The following is a 17498-nucleotide window of genomic DNA, read 5'->3' as shown; positions in this document are numbered from 1 at the left end:
GCCACAGACGCTTTACAGAGGGCTGGGAGTTGGACCGGTTAATGTGTCAATGAAAACTTTCTCAACACACATGCCGTCTCCATCGTACCACGTCGGTCTTACACTCAATAACATTATTGCATTCAAAGTCACTGCTGAGGAAGAGCGGCGACTGGTTGAGCTACTGCAGCACTAACAGCCCGCTTGATGCATCAACAGGGAGTCAGATAACCCCAGACCCAACAGTTTGATAAAACAACCGTTATTAATAAACTCTGTCACAAACCAGTCTCTTCAAAAGAAACCTGCTTACACAATTTCAATGAAATTCCAACTTTTTATTAAAAAGTTTTAAGCATGTGTGTATATGTATTCCATTAGTATGTTTTTCTCTGCCATGAATTAATTTGATACAAAACTCTTTAAGAGGGTTGCATATTCAAGTCAAAAGGATGTTGTCAGAATTAGTTGCTCACAAAGACCTACATACTCCAAGCTTTGTTAAGGATGTTTATTATTTTCAATGTTCAGCAATCTTGGCTTTTAAGTGCAATGCAGAAATCGAAGTATAAGATGGGTAACAGCACCTCAAGAATATATCAAGATTCCACTTTTGTTATTACCACGCCAGTATTTTCCCACATAGCATTTTTCACTCTGATTAAAAGGCAGTTTCTAGCAGGGGGTCATCAGTATTTCCACTTCACAGACACCACCAAGGTACAGCGAGTGCAAGACTGTAACTCGCTCAAGGCCATTCGCTAAACCCGCACGAGAAGGGCAATCCCCATTACTCAGCCCTCAAGTCCAGATGCTGGAGATGACCCTCTCCTTTCCTGTCTGTCAAAGGGCAGGAGCCGTTAATCGCGCCTGCACCGTGCCCGCTGCACGCTCCCCTGCTTGCCAACCTTACCTCTTGCAGGTCCCTTTCCCTGCGGCCAAAACACGAGGGCCAATATGACACCCTCCTCCCAGCTTCAGCCAGCCTTCAGCTTTAGCGTCCTCAGCCAGAGAGTGTTGCTTACCACAGGCAAAGAACTCCCCGCGTACGTTAGACACCTAACCGATTTTATTTCGTACTGATGGGAACCGAGGACCAACACCTATAGAATAAGCAGGAGCAAGCAGACGGACCGTCGCCCTCCGGGCCCTCCCCGGCCTCCAGGCCTCCCTCCCAGCTGGCAGCGGAGAGGTCTGGCACAAAAGCAAACAGAGAACAAGGCCCGGTTCACCCCCGCCCCGCCGGGGTCCCTCAGCGGCGGCCAGGGACAGACCCCGAGCGCGCACAGGCCGCACGCCAGGCTGACAGCGACCTGCCCCTCTCGGCGAGGCAACTCCCGGCCGAGAGACTGAGCCTGAGTCCCGGCCGCGGCGGCTCAGACAGGTCCCAGCCCAGGAATGGGGGTGGCGCTGCGGGCCTGCCCGGCCCCCCCGTACCCGGGCAGCGCGGGGGCGGCCCCCGGGGACCCGCTCGCCACCGACCAACTTCCGCGTCGCAGGCCCTCCGCGCATGCGCGGCCAACACCGGCACCCCCACCCCGCCGGTCTTCCCTGGCTGTACCACTATGGGCCTAACGTGTGGGTAGGGGCAAAAGAGGGCGGCAGCTCCACGTAGCTCTGCAGGCCTCAGACCCCCTTAAGCCTCCCCACGGAGAAGTCAGTTCCCTTCTCGAGTCTGTGGGTTCCTGCCAAACTTGCTCCTCTCCTCGTTCCCGCCCCCGATCTAACACGTCTCCCCCCGGCGATGGGATATGGTATATGCCACTCCCAGCTGATCCGGTGGCTTGGCGAAACCATCCGGCTCAGGACAGGGGGAAACAAGGCGCCGGAGCAGGCGGGGGGGGGGGGGACACGGGGACGCATTGTTGAGTCAGGGGCCGAGCGGCGGGGCAGGGCGGGCGCGCCCCACTGCGACAAGCGGGGTCGTCACAGAAACCGGCGGGCGGGAGAGGCCGCCGCACAGAGCTCCGCGCCGCCGCCCCGCTCCCCTGCGGGCCCGGCCGGTAGGGCGCGGCCGCCCCCCCCCCTCCCGTGCCTTCCCCTCCGTCGCCTCCCCAGTGGTCGCGCCCAGCTCCAGCTGACCGGCCTGGAATCCCGGCTGGGAGCCCCGCGCCCCCCCCGCCGCCGCCCCGCGCACCGGCCCCGCCATGGGAGACGCCGGCAGCGAGCGCAGCAAGGCGCCCAGCCTGCCACCGCGCTGCCCCTGCGGCTTCTGGGGGTAAGCCAGGCCCGGGGGCGAGGAGGGGGCTGGGCTGGAGCCGGCCCGGCCTGGCCCGGCGCGGGGAGGGGAAGGGGGCGGGTGGCGAGGCGAAGGGCGAAGCGGCGGGGGACCGCGGCCGGGCGGGGTCAGGGCCCGGGCCTGGCCTGGCGCTCAGGCCGGCCGGACGGCTGGGGCACCGAGCCAGGTCACAGCCCTGGGCTCGGGCCTGTCATGGGGGCCGAGCCCGCAGCTCGCCCCGAGGCGGGGGCGGCCGCTGGCCCCCGCCGGGCGGGCCGCAGGGGGTGGCCGCCCTTGGGGGAAGAGGGGTGTCCCCCCGCCTCTCGGCGTGTGGCGGGGGGTGCCGCCTCCCGAGGGGCCTGGGTGGGGGTGGCGACGGTGGCTCCTGGCTTAGAGGCAGCGGGTGACCCGGGGGGGTGGGTGGGAAGGTGGCTGCGTTACCCCCGGGGCGCGGGGGGAGCCCGGCCTGGCCGCGGGCGGTGTCCCGGTGGCGTCCCCGGCTGCTCGGCGGGGGGAGGCCTGCTCGCTTCCCCAGGCACGCAGGTTTCCTGGAGCGGCTGCCTCCCCTTTGGGGCTGCGGGCTGCGCTGCGGGGCTGGCCTTTAGCTCCTCGCAGGCGCGGCTGGGTAATGCGGACCCCTGGCCGCCCGGTGTCCTGGAGCGCCGTGCCCGACGCGTCCCTGCCCTGCGACCGGGAACGGGGAGCTCTCCCTGCTCTTCACGCAGGGCAGCGGAACTCATGAAGGAAAAAGGCTAAGGACAAAAATACACATCTTTCTCCACCTTATGAAGGCAGGGAGGGTCATAATAGATAAGGTCCTTGTTAGCTGTTGGCTGATCCCCTTTTAGAAAGAAGGAAGTCGGGTCATTCCTGTTTGCCAAAGGTGAAAAAAAAGTAAGCCTCTTCCTTGCTAAACTCCTATCACCTCTAGGGCCTTGTCTGTTGAAGATGTTTCCGTTATTGATTTCTTTTTTTTTTCTTTTTTTTTTTTTTAAATCAGATGTAGCATGGCAGCTGCTATGCTGGCAGATACGCACAATCATAAAGGGTCTTTAATGTATATCACAGAAACATTAGTCCCTAATGTTCTTATTTATGGAAAGTTCAAAGAATATGTGACTAAATTGACTTTTGAGGTCCCACCTGAGATTTACACTTGTCTGTGATTGTACCTTCTTGGGATTTATGTCATGCAATTTAAGGTACTCTGGGGGAGTGGAGGCTGAGAGGAAAGAGATGCAATAAGAGTGATTTAGTGATGTCACTGTACACTTGGCTGGTTTATTGGAGTGACAGGATTTTAAATGAAATCCCATTTTTGAGTTATGACAGAAGCCTGAACTGCAACAAATGCTATGGCCCTGCTGGGAGTGATCTTGCAAGACAGATTATAAATATACAGTAAATTATTTTGTTTATTTTTGTTTTGTTAGACTCCCATATTTGGACCTGATGTTTTCTGTAATGTGAAAAGCAAGTTGCTGTTATCTCTAATGTAGCATACTGACTTCTGTAACGTGATACTGATGTGAAAGGAGAGTTGCAGAAAGTTGGAAGTGAACTTTTTCATTGGGCTGAAATTCTTGGCTAGTTCAGTGTGTTGCGATAATGAGAAGAAAATCTGGTGCTTTGTGTTCAAGGATCTGCTTAATGGCAACAGGAGACTCTCAAGAAAACCCATTGCCTTTAAAGCTGGTGCTTTTTTTTTTTTAACATACATTTCCCTTGCAAAAGCTGCTATCCGAATGATTTCCCCCCTTCTTCCCCCCCAGGTTGTTATCCATGCAGTAGTGTTTCTTGTAAGACATTTTTGAAAGACAACACTGTGGGGGAAAAAAAGGTCAGTTTCTCCATGAATACAGTGAATAAATTAATCTGTTTTTCTAAGTTTATGCCAGGTACGCTTTGGTACACAGTGGCAAACTACATACCTATTTTGTCACTTAAAAAACCCAAAGAAAACCCAACAAAACCCAAAACTGTGCTTTGAGCTTCCAGAGTTTGATGGGGTTTTTTGTACTTTTCAGTCCTGAAGAAACTTAAGTGTCGCCTTGTCCTTATTTACCTAGGCCTTGCTAGTGCTTGAGAAGATTGGCTGGAAAATCTATGTAGACGTGCCCTTCTAGTGCTTAAAGGGTCACAGTTTTATACCAGCTTTCTGAAGAAAGTAAATCATGATAGCAAAAACACTTATATGCATCTGAAGTTTGAATTCTGCTGCTCTAGGTGTCAGCTAGGGTTATTACCAGCAACATGTCATAAGACAAGAGTCTTATCTGTGACTTTCATATCACTTTTATATGTCTGTCAAGTCACATTTTGGAATAACAGGGCCATGTTTGCCCTTTATCTGCAGAACATTAAAGGCTGTGAAAAGTTCTGAAACTTGTAATTTAATATAGTAGTTTCCCTGAAATTTGTAAATAAAGTAATGGAATGGAATAGTGTTGCTTTATGTTTCCTGGTCCCCATCAATCCAATGGTTCAGAATCCTTTCGTGGTTGTTCTTGAGTGAGCCCGAACCATGTAGGTGGCAGAACAACTTGGTGTCTGTGGGTCAGACAATAGGGTCTAGATTTTGGCATGTATGATGATGGTGATTTTCTGTTTGTTTGTTTTTGATTTTAGTAATGTTTAGCCAGGACTGTTTGCAGTAAGATGCACGCTTTCTGCACTAATCCACAAAGATAGGAATCATTAAGAAAAATACTGAAAGGGAGCATTAAAATTAAAGTAAGCTGTCGGTCTCTGGGCTAAAATTTGCCTGTTGGTGAACAATGATAGAAGTAGCTCCTGAGATGCACGTTGGTAGTGGTGGCATGCAAAGAGATTACAGGAGAAGACTAGTACATACTCGTGCATTGAAGTTGGAGGGGTTCTTCTTTTAACATGTTTGGTTTTATATTAGAAATTCAGATCCTGTAGGTTGTAAGAATCTCTAGTGACTGGAAAACTACTAAACTCATGATGTTTCAAGATCTAAGAGACTAAAAAATGAACAGTTGAAAGAAGGGACTTGAGTGAGACTCTTCAGAACTTCTGAAACCTCTGCTTAAGGTCAATGGCTAACGTTTACTTACCTTTTGTTAAAGATCACAGAGTCTATCCTTAAATCTTCTGCAGACTTGCCCTACTTTTTTAAAATGTCCAGTCTGTCATTTCTGCTCAAGCAAAGCTCAAAGGGAGCACTGAAATGATCTTTGTATTTTACAAAGTCATTTCAGTTACCCGGATAATCTCAACTGGGAAGCCTCATATGTATTCATGTTATTTATGAAAAATTCACATGACTTACTGCTTGGAAATATTTTGCTGCTCTTCCTATTTTTATATCTTAAACTCCTGTCAGTTGCAAATATCTCACTTTTTATTGGAATAGTCTGGAAAAGTTTGGAAAGGGTGCAGTATGCAAGTTGTTTTTTTTACTTCATCTAGAGTTTATGTTGTGCTTAACTTCTCGTTCTTGCAATCCGGAAAAATTCTTTCTTCTTTTCCTGATTAACAGACCGTGTAATGTTGTTTTTTCTTACATTAGTGGATTTCAGAAACCTGTATCGCTTTATGGCATATATAAAATCTTCAGCTCTAAGTTAATAAATACATAAAAATATTACTATATGTATATATTCCAGTTAAGCCATTTTGCTTATTAGAGGTGAGGCGTAATCCTTTAATGAACTACATGTTGGCAGTTCCCCATTGGCTTTTAAAGGACTCCATGAAGGTTTCACTTGTGTATAGCTCATCAAAGGGCTGGGGCTTTTACTATTAAGTGGTTATAGGCATAGACGAGACTTGTAAGCTAAAATATTCCTTGGCTGTAGAAGCATATACTGTGAAGGAGTATGTCAGAGAGGGCAATGCTTTTACAATACTATTTGTACTGTACTGACTGCTGCTTATTTTTCTTATGGTCCAGACTCATACCATACCATTGCATTCAGTGCCTTAGAATCAGAAAAGAAGGAAATATGTTAATGGCCATAAAACAAATGAATTCCATTCTTGAAATGGTGGCAGCCAGCAGGAAGTTGATTGAAAACACAGTATGATGAGTTTCATCTCATCTTATTTCTGGCAACTATAAGGTACTGTAGTCAGCTAAAACTGATGGCAATATTGTTTGAGAACATGCCAGCAGGGGTTTTGCGGGATGTTACCATTTGTTCTGCTGTTCTCTGACACTGTGTGCATCATATGTGTGATGAGACACTGTGCCCCGAGCATTCTGTGCAGGCCCAATCCAGAGTTTATTTCTGAGTCTGGATTTTCCAGTCACTTATGTATCATCAGGTCCCTGCCATGCCAATCTGGCTCTTTTCTCAGTTTTGTTTACTAAAATTAAACATTTGATCAAATGATGAATCATTTAACATAAGCATGATTAGTTTGTGACTGTATATCACCAAAGCTTGCTTTTAGCTTCTAAACAAATAATGACACTATATATATATCTCTCTATGTATTTAGGCCATTAAGAAGCCTCCTCTTTGGCTAGTTTTTCTTTCCTTTTTTTTTTTGGTGATTGCAGCTGTTCATTCCATATGCACTCTCAGTGACTGTCTTTTTAATAAATACTTTCTAATCTCATAGGCTGTGTAGGTCATAGTGAATGCATAATGCCTTCATAAACCTAATTCTGCTTTAACCACTGTGGAAACCTCACATAGATGTTTCTAAATGAGGCTTGAGTAAACTGCTGAAATACGTATCTTTCCCTCTGAGAGTTAGTTTTCACTGGGGTTGTATCATGCAGTTACTTTGCCAGGCTTTCACTTTCTGGAGCTTTGGATCAGATGCTAGAATAAGCAAGGAATGTCAGTTTATGCAAGACAGTGTATGTGCTACCAAATAGGTTATTGTTTATTAGACTGCAGTATTAAATGAGGTCTTTGAGTGAATAGTGAGCAGTGAGGATCAAATAAGATGCTTTGGGAGAGCTGTGTGTGAGTAGTGCTGTCTGAGGGGCAGGGTTTCTCTGCAGTTACTGATGGTCAGAAATGTCAGTTTTTCCCTCTAAAGTGATAAATTGATTTAAATCAATAAATTGATGAAACTTATGTTTTAGGAAGGCTAATTTTTTACTACTTTGTACAAGACCTAAACAATTTTTTGGGGTAAAATAACAGCTGGTTTGCTTTTATTTATTACAAACTTTTATAGGCCTTCTATAATGGGAAACTGTAGTTGCTTGGAATAAATTAATTTCCCTGCTGTGGTCCTTGTACTCTGTCTTAGGTTAAGACTAAAAATACTTGAATATTGTATTTTTTTTTATATGTTATGCATGAACTTATTTATGGGTAAAAGAACCTGAAGCAGTTTGTCGTTAAAGCCATCATTAACTGCTGTAACACATCTACTGGTGTTACACAAATAGAAGTGACATTATTTAACTGACAGACACAAAGAGTCTGATGAGGAATTGATTTATTAACAAATTTTCCTGGGAGGTGCTACAGAGAATGATAACAGGCATTGGAGAGACACTGAAATTCTTTGCTTGGATCTTAATTTTAGAAGCTATTGAGAATTATGAGACATAGAGAAGCTTCTCTCTGAGGAGAGAGTGAGGGAGGGAGAATTGGACTTTGTCATGTTCCTTGCTTGAATAAAGAATATGCAGAATAAAGAATGATAAATTCAGTCATAATACAACTGGAAAAGCATCTCAACTAAAGTCAAAACATATAATTTTTTTTTCCCTTTTCTATACAGTGAGTGATTGTCTCTTGCAACCACAGTTGGAAAGTACCACATTTTGGATCAGAGCTATTTGCTGCAGAATCTTACCTTTAGGAATAGGGGTTATTGGCACTCGGAAGTAAAAGCAGATGAACTGGATTTAATACTTTAACTGTAATAAGCTCTTTTCTAGGAATGTGAAAACAATGTTTTCTTTTGCAGTACTTAATAGAATAGACAAAACAGAAAGGAGATTTTGTTATTTAATGAAAAACAGCTGTTCTGGATCAGACCAAAGATGCATCGAGCCCTGTTTCTGATTTGGGTGATAAGTGATGCTGAGGGAATAAGCATTAGGACATAGCGAGCATGCAGTGATGCTTATCTTGGTATACCTCCTTTGCTTCTGGCAGTCTGACATAAGGTTGTCCTCTGTTTTGTAGATTTATGGCTTAGTAGGTCTTACCTATTTTTTCATGAATTTGCATTATGACCTCACGAATCCGTATGTACTCTTGACCCTCACAACATCCTGCAGCAAGTAGTTCCATAATTTAACCATTCTCTTTATGAAAAAAAAAAAAAAGATTTTTTTTCCTTCAGTCTTGCTGTGTGAGAATTCTAAGGAGTGAATAAATTCAAACAGCTGCTGTATGAGGGTGTTTAGTTTAAGAAGATCCAAAAATAGGCCTTCTTGATTAAAAATGTCTGTTCACATCTTCAGTGAAGCCAGAATTTGAGAAAACAAACATGCTTATACCATGTTTTTATTCCAAAACTTTATAGAAAATGTTTTAGAAATATTTTCTAATTGTAGATGAATGCAGTGCTAAATATAGACAGATGTATCCAGCACCTTTTAATCTGTTAACTTCCTCATTGGTTAGAGTGAAATTCAGTGTCATACCTGCTGCTCCTACAAGGGGAACTAACAGGAAAGAAGTAGGTTGTGTGCTGCTTTTTGAAGCTCAGAGGAGTTAAAAGTTACTGTGTCTAGGTCATCTCCCAGATTTCTTTCAATCTTCCTGTCAGTCAGTACCTTCATCATGTCTTTTGTAAACTGTGAGTAGTTGAAGGTATTGTGATTTGGACAGTGCTAAAGATTATTCCACAGTCGGTTATACAAAATACCTGACTTAACATTAATTAGTAAAATTTTCAACTGTTGTATGGTAGAATAGATATGTTGTGTTTTGTATATCGCTTCATTTATTGAACATGCTTTGAGTTCTCAGAAATAGGAATCAGTTTTAAGGAAATACAGCTGCTGTTCTTAACTGTGTAAATTTTAGCCACTTCAACATCAAACTTCCACAAAGTGATGACGTTGTTGATGCGTGTTGGGCTTGGAGAGCCTGGAGACCATGTTGGGTTTGGAGAGCTGTTGAAATCTTGAAATGATGGAAGCATCGTGACCCGGTATTTCCTTTAAGGTGTTGAAATCAGCGATGGAAAGCATTAACTTCAAAGGATGATCCTTGATGTATATAATCACTGGAGATATTTGGTATTGACTTGAATATTTTCACTAACGTGGTATGCCAATTATTACTGGATTTTAAAATTATTTAAAATTAGAAGTTTGTACATATAACTAGACACCATTTTCTTTAGATGTGATTGGTGGGAATGATGAATGCGATCTGTTTTCTCAGAAAGATACTGCTTATATTCTTTGAAGTTTAAAATGTCACTATTCTCTATCTCCTCAAATATGCAGCATTGACTGACTAAATTAGTATCTGCTATTTGTGTTACCACAAATGTCTTGTGAATGTTTTCGGACCGTATTTGATCTTGATTATGGTGAAACCCTTATTTGGATCTCAGAGATAAACTTTGTATTCAGTTTAGGCGGGTAAATTACATAGGTATGTTCTGCCTTTTTTTTTTTTTTCTCTTCTCTTTTGCTCAAATGGCAAAGATCCTTCCTCTCTATTGAGTATAGGCAGCGCTCATTAGCACGGGGTCCCCTCTCTATTTTTGAAAGAAGAATTAAAAATCAAGCAATAGCTGCAGCATGAATGACTTCTCTAGATGCCACATTTGTGAAGGAACTTAAGTCAGAGTTATTGCAGATATTGGAAAGACATCTTCTCACGACACTGAGAAAACCACGTAAGAACATACTGATGAGGACGCTATATGCAGTGAATGTAAAATTATTCTGAAAAACACTTTCTGAAAACGAAACCTTTGTGTGGATGACCATGATCAATGGTTTCAGACTGTAGAGACAGTGTTAACATACAGTAGAATTGGGTTGGTATTTTTAGATTCTTAAAAATGCTGAACCATTATCTTCTAATTTAAGATTTTGAAATAACACTGTTGTGTTTTGTTTTTGTTTTTTTTAATGATAGGGATGGATCGTTTATTTGAATTGGTGAGAATTTTATATGCTTAAGGAGTGTGGGTTTAAATTTAAAAAAAAAAATAAAATTAAACATGTTTTTCTGAAATCTTGTAACCCAGAGTCAAACAGTGTGTTGTAATACTTAGATCCATTCCCTGTAAATTATTCCTTACCCATGCTCAGGAAAATTTATTACATGAAGAGTTTTGGTATTCCATGAATTGAAGAGTGAAGACATTTGCAGTTATGTGTTCAATTTCTCTGTCGATAGCATCTGAGTAGTAGCATTGTGGTAAGTGCAGTACTTGCCTGTACAGAGGAGTTGTATTAGGAAATTGTTGATGGATTTTTATGTTTAACCTGTTCTCTGGGGTCTTCCCTGCAGCAGTGACTGCTGCCCCACGTTATTTATGAAAGAATTGTAGGTATCCTGTTCACTTCCTGCTGTTTAATCTGACCACCATATGCATGCTCTGAACTTGAACAATGCAGGTCGGTGGGAGGAAGATAAATTCCAGTTTCTAAATGTTGTAGTATTTTTATTAGTGGTTTAAGGGAATTTATTAAATTACTTCCACTGGCATTATGTCCTTTAGTAAATGTACTTTGGCTAGTGTTGGATTTCCAGTGTTTATTTGGTGTAAATTAAAGAGACTAACTGAAAGTAGTAAAAAATTTTGAATGGAGACAAAAACTCATTTTCCTAAAATAATTTTAATAAGCAGTCAGACAAACTGAGAGAAAAAGAGGTTATTTGATGATTACTGTCTTTAGTTTCTAGCTCTTTAGTTTATGTAGTATCTGATGCTGGGTGAGTTGTTTAATTTGAGGGCCTGTTTTAGTAATGTGTATATTTAACTTCTCCTTATTTGAATGTAGAAGTCCTATTTAATTTCTTGGCACCTAAGGAAGAGGGAGAAGAAAGGAGCACAATACTAGATTGAAAGCAGTGTTTGTTTTGTTGGTTTTTTTTTTTAAAAAACAGCAGGCTGGTTCCATGATAACCTCCTAATTGTGCACTTAGAAAAGCAGAATCCAAAGTCATGTCCTCATTGACTTAATTGCTAAAATACAACCGGCCTTCACAATATGACTGTTACTGAGATCAGCCCTGTCGCCATAACAGCAGCATTTTGATCTCTAATTATATGCTGTCAGAAGTGTCTCAGAGGAAGTTGCATGTATAAAGTAGGTAAAATGCTGTCATTTAGCAAGAGTCCCTCAGTATTGGAAATTGTGTTGTCCTTCTAACTGTTGATTAGACGATATTTTGGTCCAAGGTACTGTCAATATGAAGGAGTCTAGCTTTTTCATAAATCAATTATTTGCCTTTGAAACTTTTCTGTAACAAATACCCAATATTACTCAGTGAAATGCGTATTTAGCTGGAGAAAGGTGAATCTTAGGTCAGGTATTGCTGACACCAGTTTGCAAGAAGAGGCATTAGTGTCAGATGCAGTAATGTTTGTTCGTTGTTTAATGTCCTAGTGTTACTTCCTTTTTTAGTAATCTCTTTCAGTGAACTAATGGACAATAATGGTTTCTAAAATTGTCTGCGTGTTAACAGATGTTTGCTTATTCATCCAGACAGGTTTCAGGTGTTCCCCTGAATTGTTAACATATTAATCAATTTAAAATCTGATAATTTCTATTTTTAGAATCAAGTTTTGACTGGGTGCTTCTGTACAGTGAAGTACGGGGTGAGCGAAGGCACTTTTAAGATTGTCTATTTCCATAATAAAGGTTCTCTCCAGTTCTATTTTGCAAGCACGGTAGTGTAATTATTCAGTTTTTAATAGGGAAAAAAAAGGATACAGAGAGCATCTCAATTTGATTTTTTTAAAAATGCTCAAAAATTTGGAAGATTTAAAATACAGTAGTTCTTTGAGGCAGCTGAAATCTTGGGGGGTTTATTTATTTATTTTATTTTTACACAGATGTGTGGATGAACAGTCAGCTGTGCTGTAACTGATAAAGGGCTTTTAGGATTAATCCATATATACTCAGTAACTTCTCCAGGTATTAACTCATTTTTGAGCTTTCAAAAGAAAGCAATTAATAGTATTTGAACATTTCAAATATCTTTTCTTGGCATTGGGGCTTTGTGATTAATACTTCATTGCAAAGTAATTGAAATTAAACTTGCCTTGGAAATAGTAATTAACTTAAGATGGAGCAAATTGACTCCTCGCTTGATTTGAGGAAGTGGACTAACTCTGCTGTTTCTAACTCCTGGTATTGTGTAATACATGGAGTGCATGTGATAATTTTAACATGCTTGTTTTAAAGTATATTTCTTTTCCAGAATTAGTTAGATGCTAGAAATGGAAATGTTGAGTGTCACTGTATATTGTTCTCTTCTTTTGTCTGTAGTTTGCTAGCAATTGGTTTTATTTTGAACACTGGACACGTTCCTGTTTTAACTTTCGGCTTGAATACTGTGATTACAAATATATAGACATTGTTCTTCTAATGCTGATTTTTTTTTTTATACATCTTAGATTTATTACAAGAGTTTAGAGACTATAAATCCATAAAGGTAAGGACAGTGGAATGTTCCTTTTTTAAAATAAAAGTCTGCTTCTTGGCATTTAAGTTTGGAAAGGATTTATTATTACTTCTGCCAGTGATGCACCGTGTGGCAGTCGGTCCATGCTTTTCCCTCTGCATGTTTTCATAGAATCATAAAATCTTCATGGTTGGAAAGGACCTTTGAGATCATTGAGTCCAACCATATGCGCACAAAAAACCCCCCTACAGTCTCTGCCACAATGAATCATAGAATCTAGAGCATGCCCTGAATTCCTTCATTAGTGGATGATATATCACTCTTCATTTAATTCCATAGTGCTCTAGGAGCCTTGAATGAAAGACTTGGTAGCAAGGAGTATTTACAGCTTCTCCAGCTCTGTCCTTTAGAGAGAGGTGTTTGTTTTAAATCAGAACTTGTTCTAGGACAATATTGACCCATTGACGTGTTTCCAAGGATGTTCGTGTAGAAGGAAGTGTTTGTGGTGGGTGGAGGAAGTCTCTTTCAATCAGAAGAGTTGCTATGCAATTAGAAGAGCAAGAACCGCCTGCATTACACGTCTGCAAGTCTCAGGTGGTTTTGCAGCACTCTCTTGATGAAGATAGGACCCCATTATTATCCATTATTCTGTGATGCAGTCTCTCCTTTGACTATTAATGTTCTTGTGTGACTAATTCAGGAAAGACCAGAAATCTTTCTGGTGAATAATTAACGCTTCCTGTCCTGCTGAAGTGGCCTGTAAAGACAGATTCAAAAGGTAAAACACAGTCACATATATCGTTACATAGCGAACTAAGCTGATGTGTTGCATCGTTCTTTCAAAATAAACTAAAATATGGGAAATTCCGTCACTTACTGGCATAACAAGAACTCTAGCATTACAGGTTAGAATTCAGTTGCCTGAGCCGATATGTCTTGTGAAGTGCATCTGAAATTCAGATAACTGAAATTAGTGGTTGCTTTTGAAACTGCTGTAACTGGAAACCCAAACTAAACAACTAGACCAGGGCTTAAGAAACTTAAGCCTATAGCTTTCAGAGGTTACTATAATTTTCAGTTCCTTTTCTTTTCTTTTTTTTCTTTTTTTTTTTTTTCCCTTCAGATTCATTTCCCAGCACATTGCTAGATGCCATTCAGATGGAAAGTGATTTAGCTGCTTTCTTATTAGCGCTCTTTCGGTCCTTATTATTTCAGCTTGCTGATTTAGTAGTGGTTTTTTGACTTCCGTTAGCAATGTGTTTGTTGCAAACTTGAATATAGAAGTGCTTTTAAGTAGTCTTTATGTTGTGGTTGAAAATGTTGAAGTTGTGTGGGGGTTTTTATTTTGGTGTATATATATATATGCATGTAAACATAACTTTAATTTCTTTGCAACTTTTGATACAGAATTATAAAAACTGAAATGGCTTCTTCTGCAACACTCATGTAGATAGACTGTGTAGCTAATGACTTACTGTAGCACAGAAATCACGTGTTTATCAACTTTCAGGATGAAAACAGCTGTAAAAGAAACATTTTTTGTTTGAACACAACTTCGACTAACTATTCTAATAGTATTTTTCCTGGTATGAATGTCATAAAAATAAAATCAGAGATTATCTTGGTGGTTTTTTTATTATTATTTTTGAGGATTACTTAAGGCCACTCAACCAATAAATACTGTAGTCAATTTACAGTCCAAATGGATTTGTATTCTCTTTAAGGTTATGTAGTAAGACTGTGACATAAGCGGGAGCTCCAGAGACTTGTATTCCTTGGGTGTCTGTGAAGGCAGTTAGAGAAAGGGGTAAGGGAAGTGGTGTAGATGATCCTTATCTTGGGATTTATTATTAGCTGTCTAATCAACAGAGCTTTCGTTTTTTCTGCTTGGCTTTCTTGTCCCTCATCATCTATGCAGGACAAATCCTGAAGATTAGATACTACTTTTTTAGTCGCACAACTGAGTACCTAGTTTGGAAAAGTACACCAGCTTTTGGAGACACAGGCTTTTCTTCAGTATATGGAGAAGCTGGTCTGCTTTTTCTAAGTGTATACCTAGATATTATCTCTGTCCCCCAAATCAATCTTGCCTATATCCTTAATTCATCATGGCTGCAACAAAACTACTACTAGAACATGGAAGACAAGCGTCTTCTACCAGCTAGCTGGACAGACAGCCTGAGTTAATGCTTCTGTATGTTTGTTTTCAACTGTTTACTTGTGGATATTGTTCAGAAACCACTGTTTCTGCTGAAATCATGTAGCATGATATGCAGCAAATGATGTTAGTCACAAAGCCCCAATGCCAATAAAAGGATGTTTGAAATGTTCAAATACTGTTGTTAATTGCTTTCTTTTGAAAGCTGAAAAATGAGTTAATACCTAGAGAAGTTACTGAATGTGGTATGATCCTTACCACAAAAGATACAAGCTGCTACTTCAGTTTGTAGTATCTAAAGATAGCTACAGATATGTTTAATGCACTTTGATTCTAGTTGAATTAGTCGAATGTAAACGTTTCCTTTGAGAGGGTATAGGTAGCATTTTACCTTCCCATAACAGAACAAAAACATCTACATAAATTGACTTGAGAAAAATGATGCTTAGAGAGCTAAAAATCCAAATTTTTTGTCTGCTGGTCTCCTGTTTGCAGGGGGTAGAGTGTTAATTAAAAGTATTGGGAAGCCAGAGAGCAAGAAAACAATGTATGTGAAGTTCATAGTTTACATATTTGCATATTTTTACATATTTAAATATGTACATTGTACAATAATAACTAATGAATATTTATGTACTCATTAGTTTCATAGTTGGAGACACCTTTTTTAAAAAAAAAAAATCCTTTTACCTGCCACTTAATTTCCCAGACTGCTGTGGTCCTTTGGTGAAAACGGAGAGTGAGAGAAGATTGTGGGTCCCCTTTCAGAAGGGGCCTTCCATGAGCAAAGAATGCAGCTGAAGAAGGTGTAGAGTTGCATGATTAAACGCTTAAAGTCAAGTAGAATCACGGAAACATTATTTTTTCTTTCTTTTATTTTTCTTGGAGACTAGAGATGCCTGAAGAGTTACGGGCTGATACTCTGCTTGTTCACTTAATTTTTAAAACTCTATTTAAGTCCTGCTTCTATTTAGGATTCAAAATTAATTTGACATAGTTAATGAAGCAGTAGAGTTGCATTTTGCAGCTGCAGCCTGTCACAGTGGTTAGGTAGGACTTGCTTGTTCTCCTTGTGTACTGAGAAGGTTACACATAGTTTGGATAAGAGTTCAGGATGAGGTAATGTTACGGTGCTCATTTTTATTACCTACTGTTAATGATCACTCTGTGCTTCGTTACTGAGCCTTTGCCTAAGATTACCTTTAGAAATGCGTAAAAAGCTGATCTAACGAAAGCCTTTGCTGTTTGCTCTGCGTGCAGGTGAATGAAATATTTAACTTGGCCCTGATTTCCCACTGTCTGAAATAGATTAAATAGGTGTACTGATTGTGATTTATCCTTTCAGTCTTGATTAGCACAGGAAAACAAGAAGTTGAGGCTTGTTTCCCACATTTTTTCTGTGTTGTTTCAGAATAGGAAAATGATGAGGATAACATAATGATTTCTGCGAGTGTTGTGATACCTTGGTTTTGTTCGTGTCAATACATCCAGACTGTCTGCTTTACTTAGACAATAGTAAAAGCCACCTTGTGAAAATGACAACTGTGAAGATTACAGTTTGCATTTGCATTAATCTGGATCACCGAAGATGGAAAAGCCAAAATACCAGTCTGTGTAAAGGTTTCCTTCTCCTATCATGGGATGAAGGATGTGCAATGAAGGATTGTTTTTTCACTAGATGTTTAAAACCCTTGAACTTTAAAGCAAAACGTGCATGCTGAATTCTTTCTACGCTGGTAATTGAAATGCAGTTGCCTGAGACCTGGGAAGTGTGCTGTGTAAAATAGGAGAAAGGCTCAACGCATTAAGTAGGGGGGGTCTCATTCCAACCATGCATCTGGCACCCTTTCTGGAAAGTGCAGTTCCCTGCTCTGTCACCCACTGCAGCAGCTCATTTCTCATGGCTAGAAGACCAGTACTAATTTAGTGGAGAAAAGTGGGTTACCTGCACAGCTGGTCGCCACTGCCCTCTGCAGTAGTTGGGGGTCTTTCACCTCAACAGCGGTGGAATAAGAGTTCCTGACAGCGAGCTTTCAAAGCACAACATGAGAAAGGCTATTCACAAACGTCTACACTCAGGAATTAATTTAGACTGTGGCAAAACTTTGAAGGAGGTGGGAAGAGGGTAAGGGTAAAGCACATTCACATTTTGATTATTCCTTTAGTTTCCTTGTTACTTTTTCTTCTGCATCCTTACAAGTAGAAAAAAACCTAGGTATTTTTATTTTTGTCAGAGAATGAAACTTAACAGTTTTGGGTGACCTTGTTCTCTCTGTCCTCCAGCCATTAAATTTTAGATCTGCTGTACTTGCATAAAGGCTTTAGTTATAAATTTATAAGGAAAATGTCAAGTGGATAGGTACAAAATTTGATCTATCTTGTTAATTATGTAGACACTGCAAACTTCTCCACATACTGCTTAAAACTCTTACTCTTTAGAAAAAAACCACCTCACTGCTTATGTGAAATATGACAAAGCAGGATACACATTATAGAATGGTAAATACCAATACTTTCTGCAATTTTACTTTAGATGTTGGGGGGATAGGTAACATGCTGGAGGGTAATGTTTAAGATGTTTGAGAGATCCTGA

The 17498-nt window shown here is 41.0% G+C and overlaps 1 protein-coding gene across 4 annotated transcripts in view; it reads left to right on the top strand.

Moving 5' to 3' along the window:
- Positions 1–1819: 1819 nt before the first annotated feature.
- The window catches only part of ZFAND3 (zinc finger AN1-type containing 3), a 144102-nt gene continuing 128423 nt past the window's right edge, over positions 1820–17498 (top strand). Inside the window, exon 1 of one of the 4 annotated variants that reach the window (XM_054197151.1) lies at positions 1820–2197. In XM_054197151.1, the coding sequence (XP_054053126.1) occupies positions 2127–2197 (71 nt within the window). In that variant the 5' untranslated portion in view covers positions 1820–2126. Of the gene's footprint in view, positions 2198–12756; positions 12778–17498 lie in introns of those variants that run through there. The other 3 variants (XM_054197150.1, XM_054197152.1, XM_054197153.1) reach the window with 3 other exon arrangements.

This window comes from Rissa tridactyla, chromosome 3 (assembly GCF_028500815.1).
Source record: "Rissa tridactyla isolate bRisTri1 chromosome 3, bRisTri1.patW.cur.20221130, whole genome shotgun sequence".
Classification (NCBI taxonomy): Eukaryota; Metazoa; Chordata; class Aves; order Charadriiformes; family Laridae; genus Rissa; species Rissa tridactyla.
Note: the sequence above shows the minus strand (reverse complement) of the source record. Positions and strands in the feature narration are given on the sequence as shown.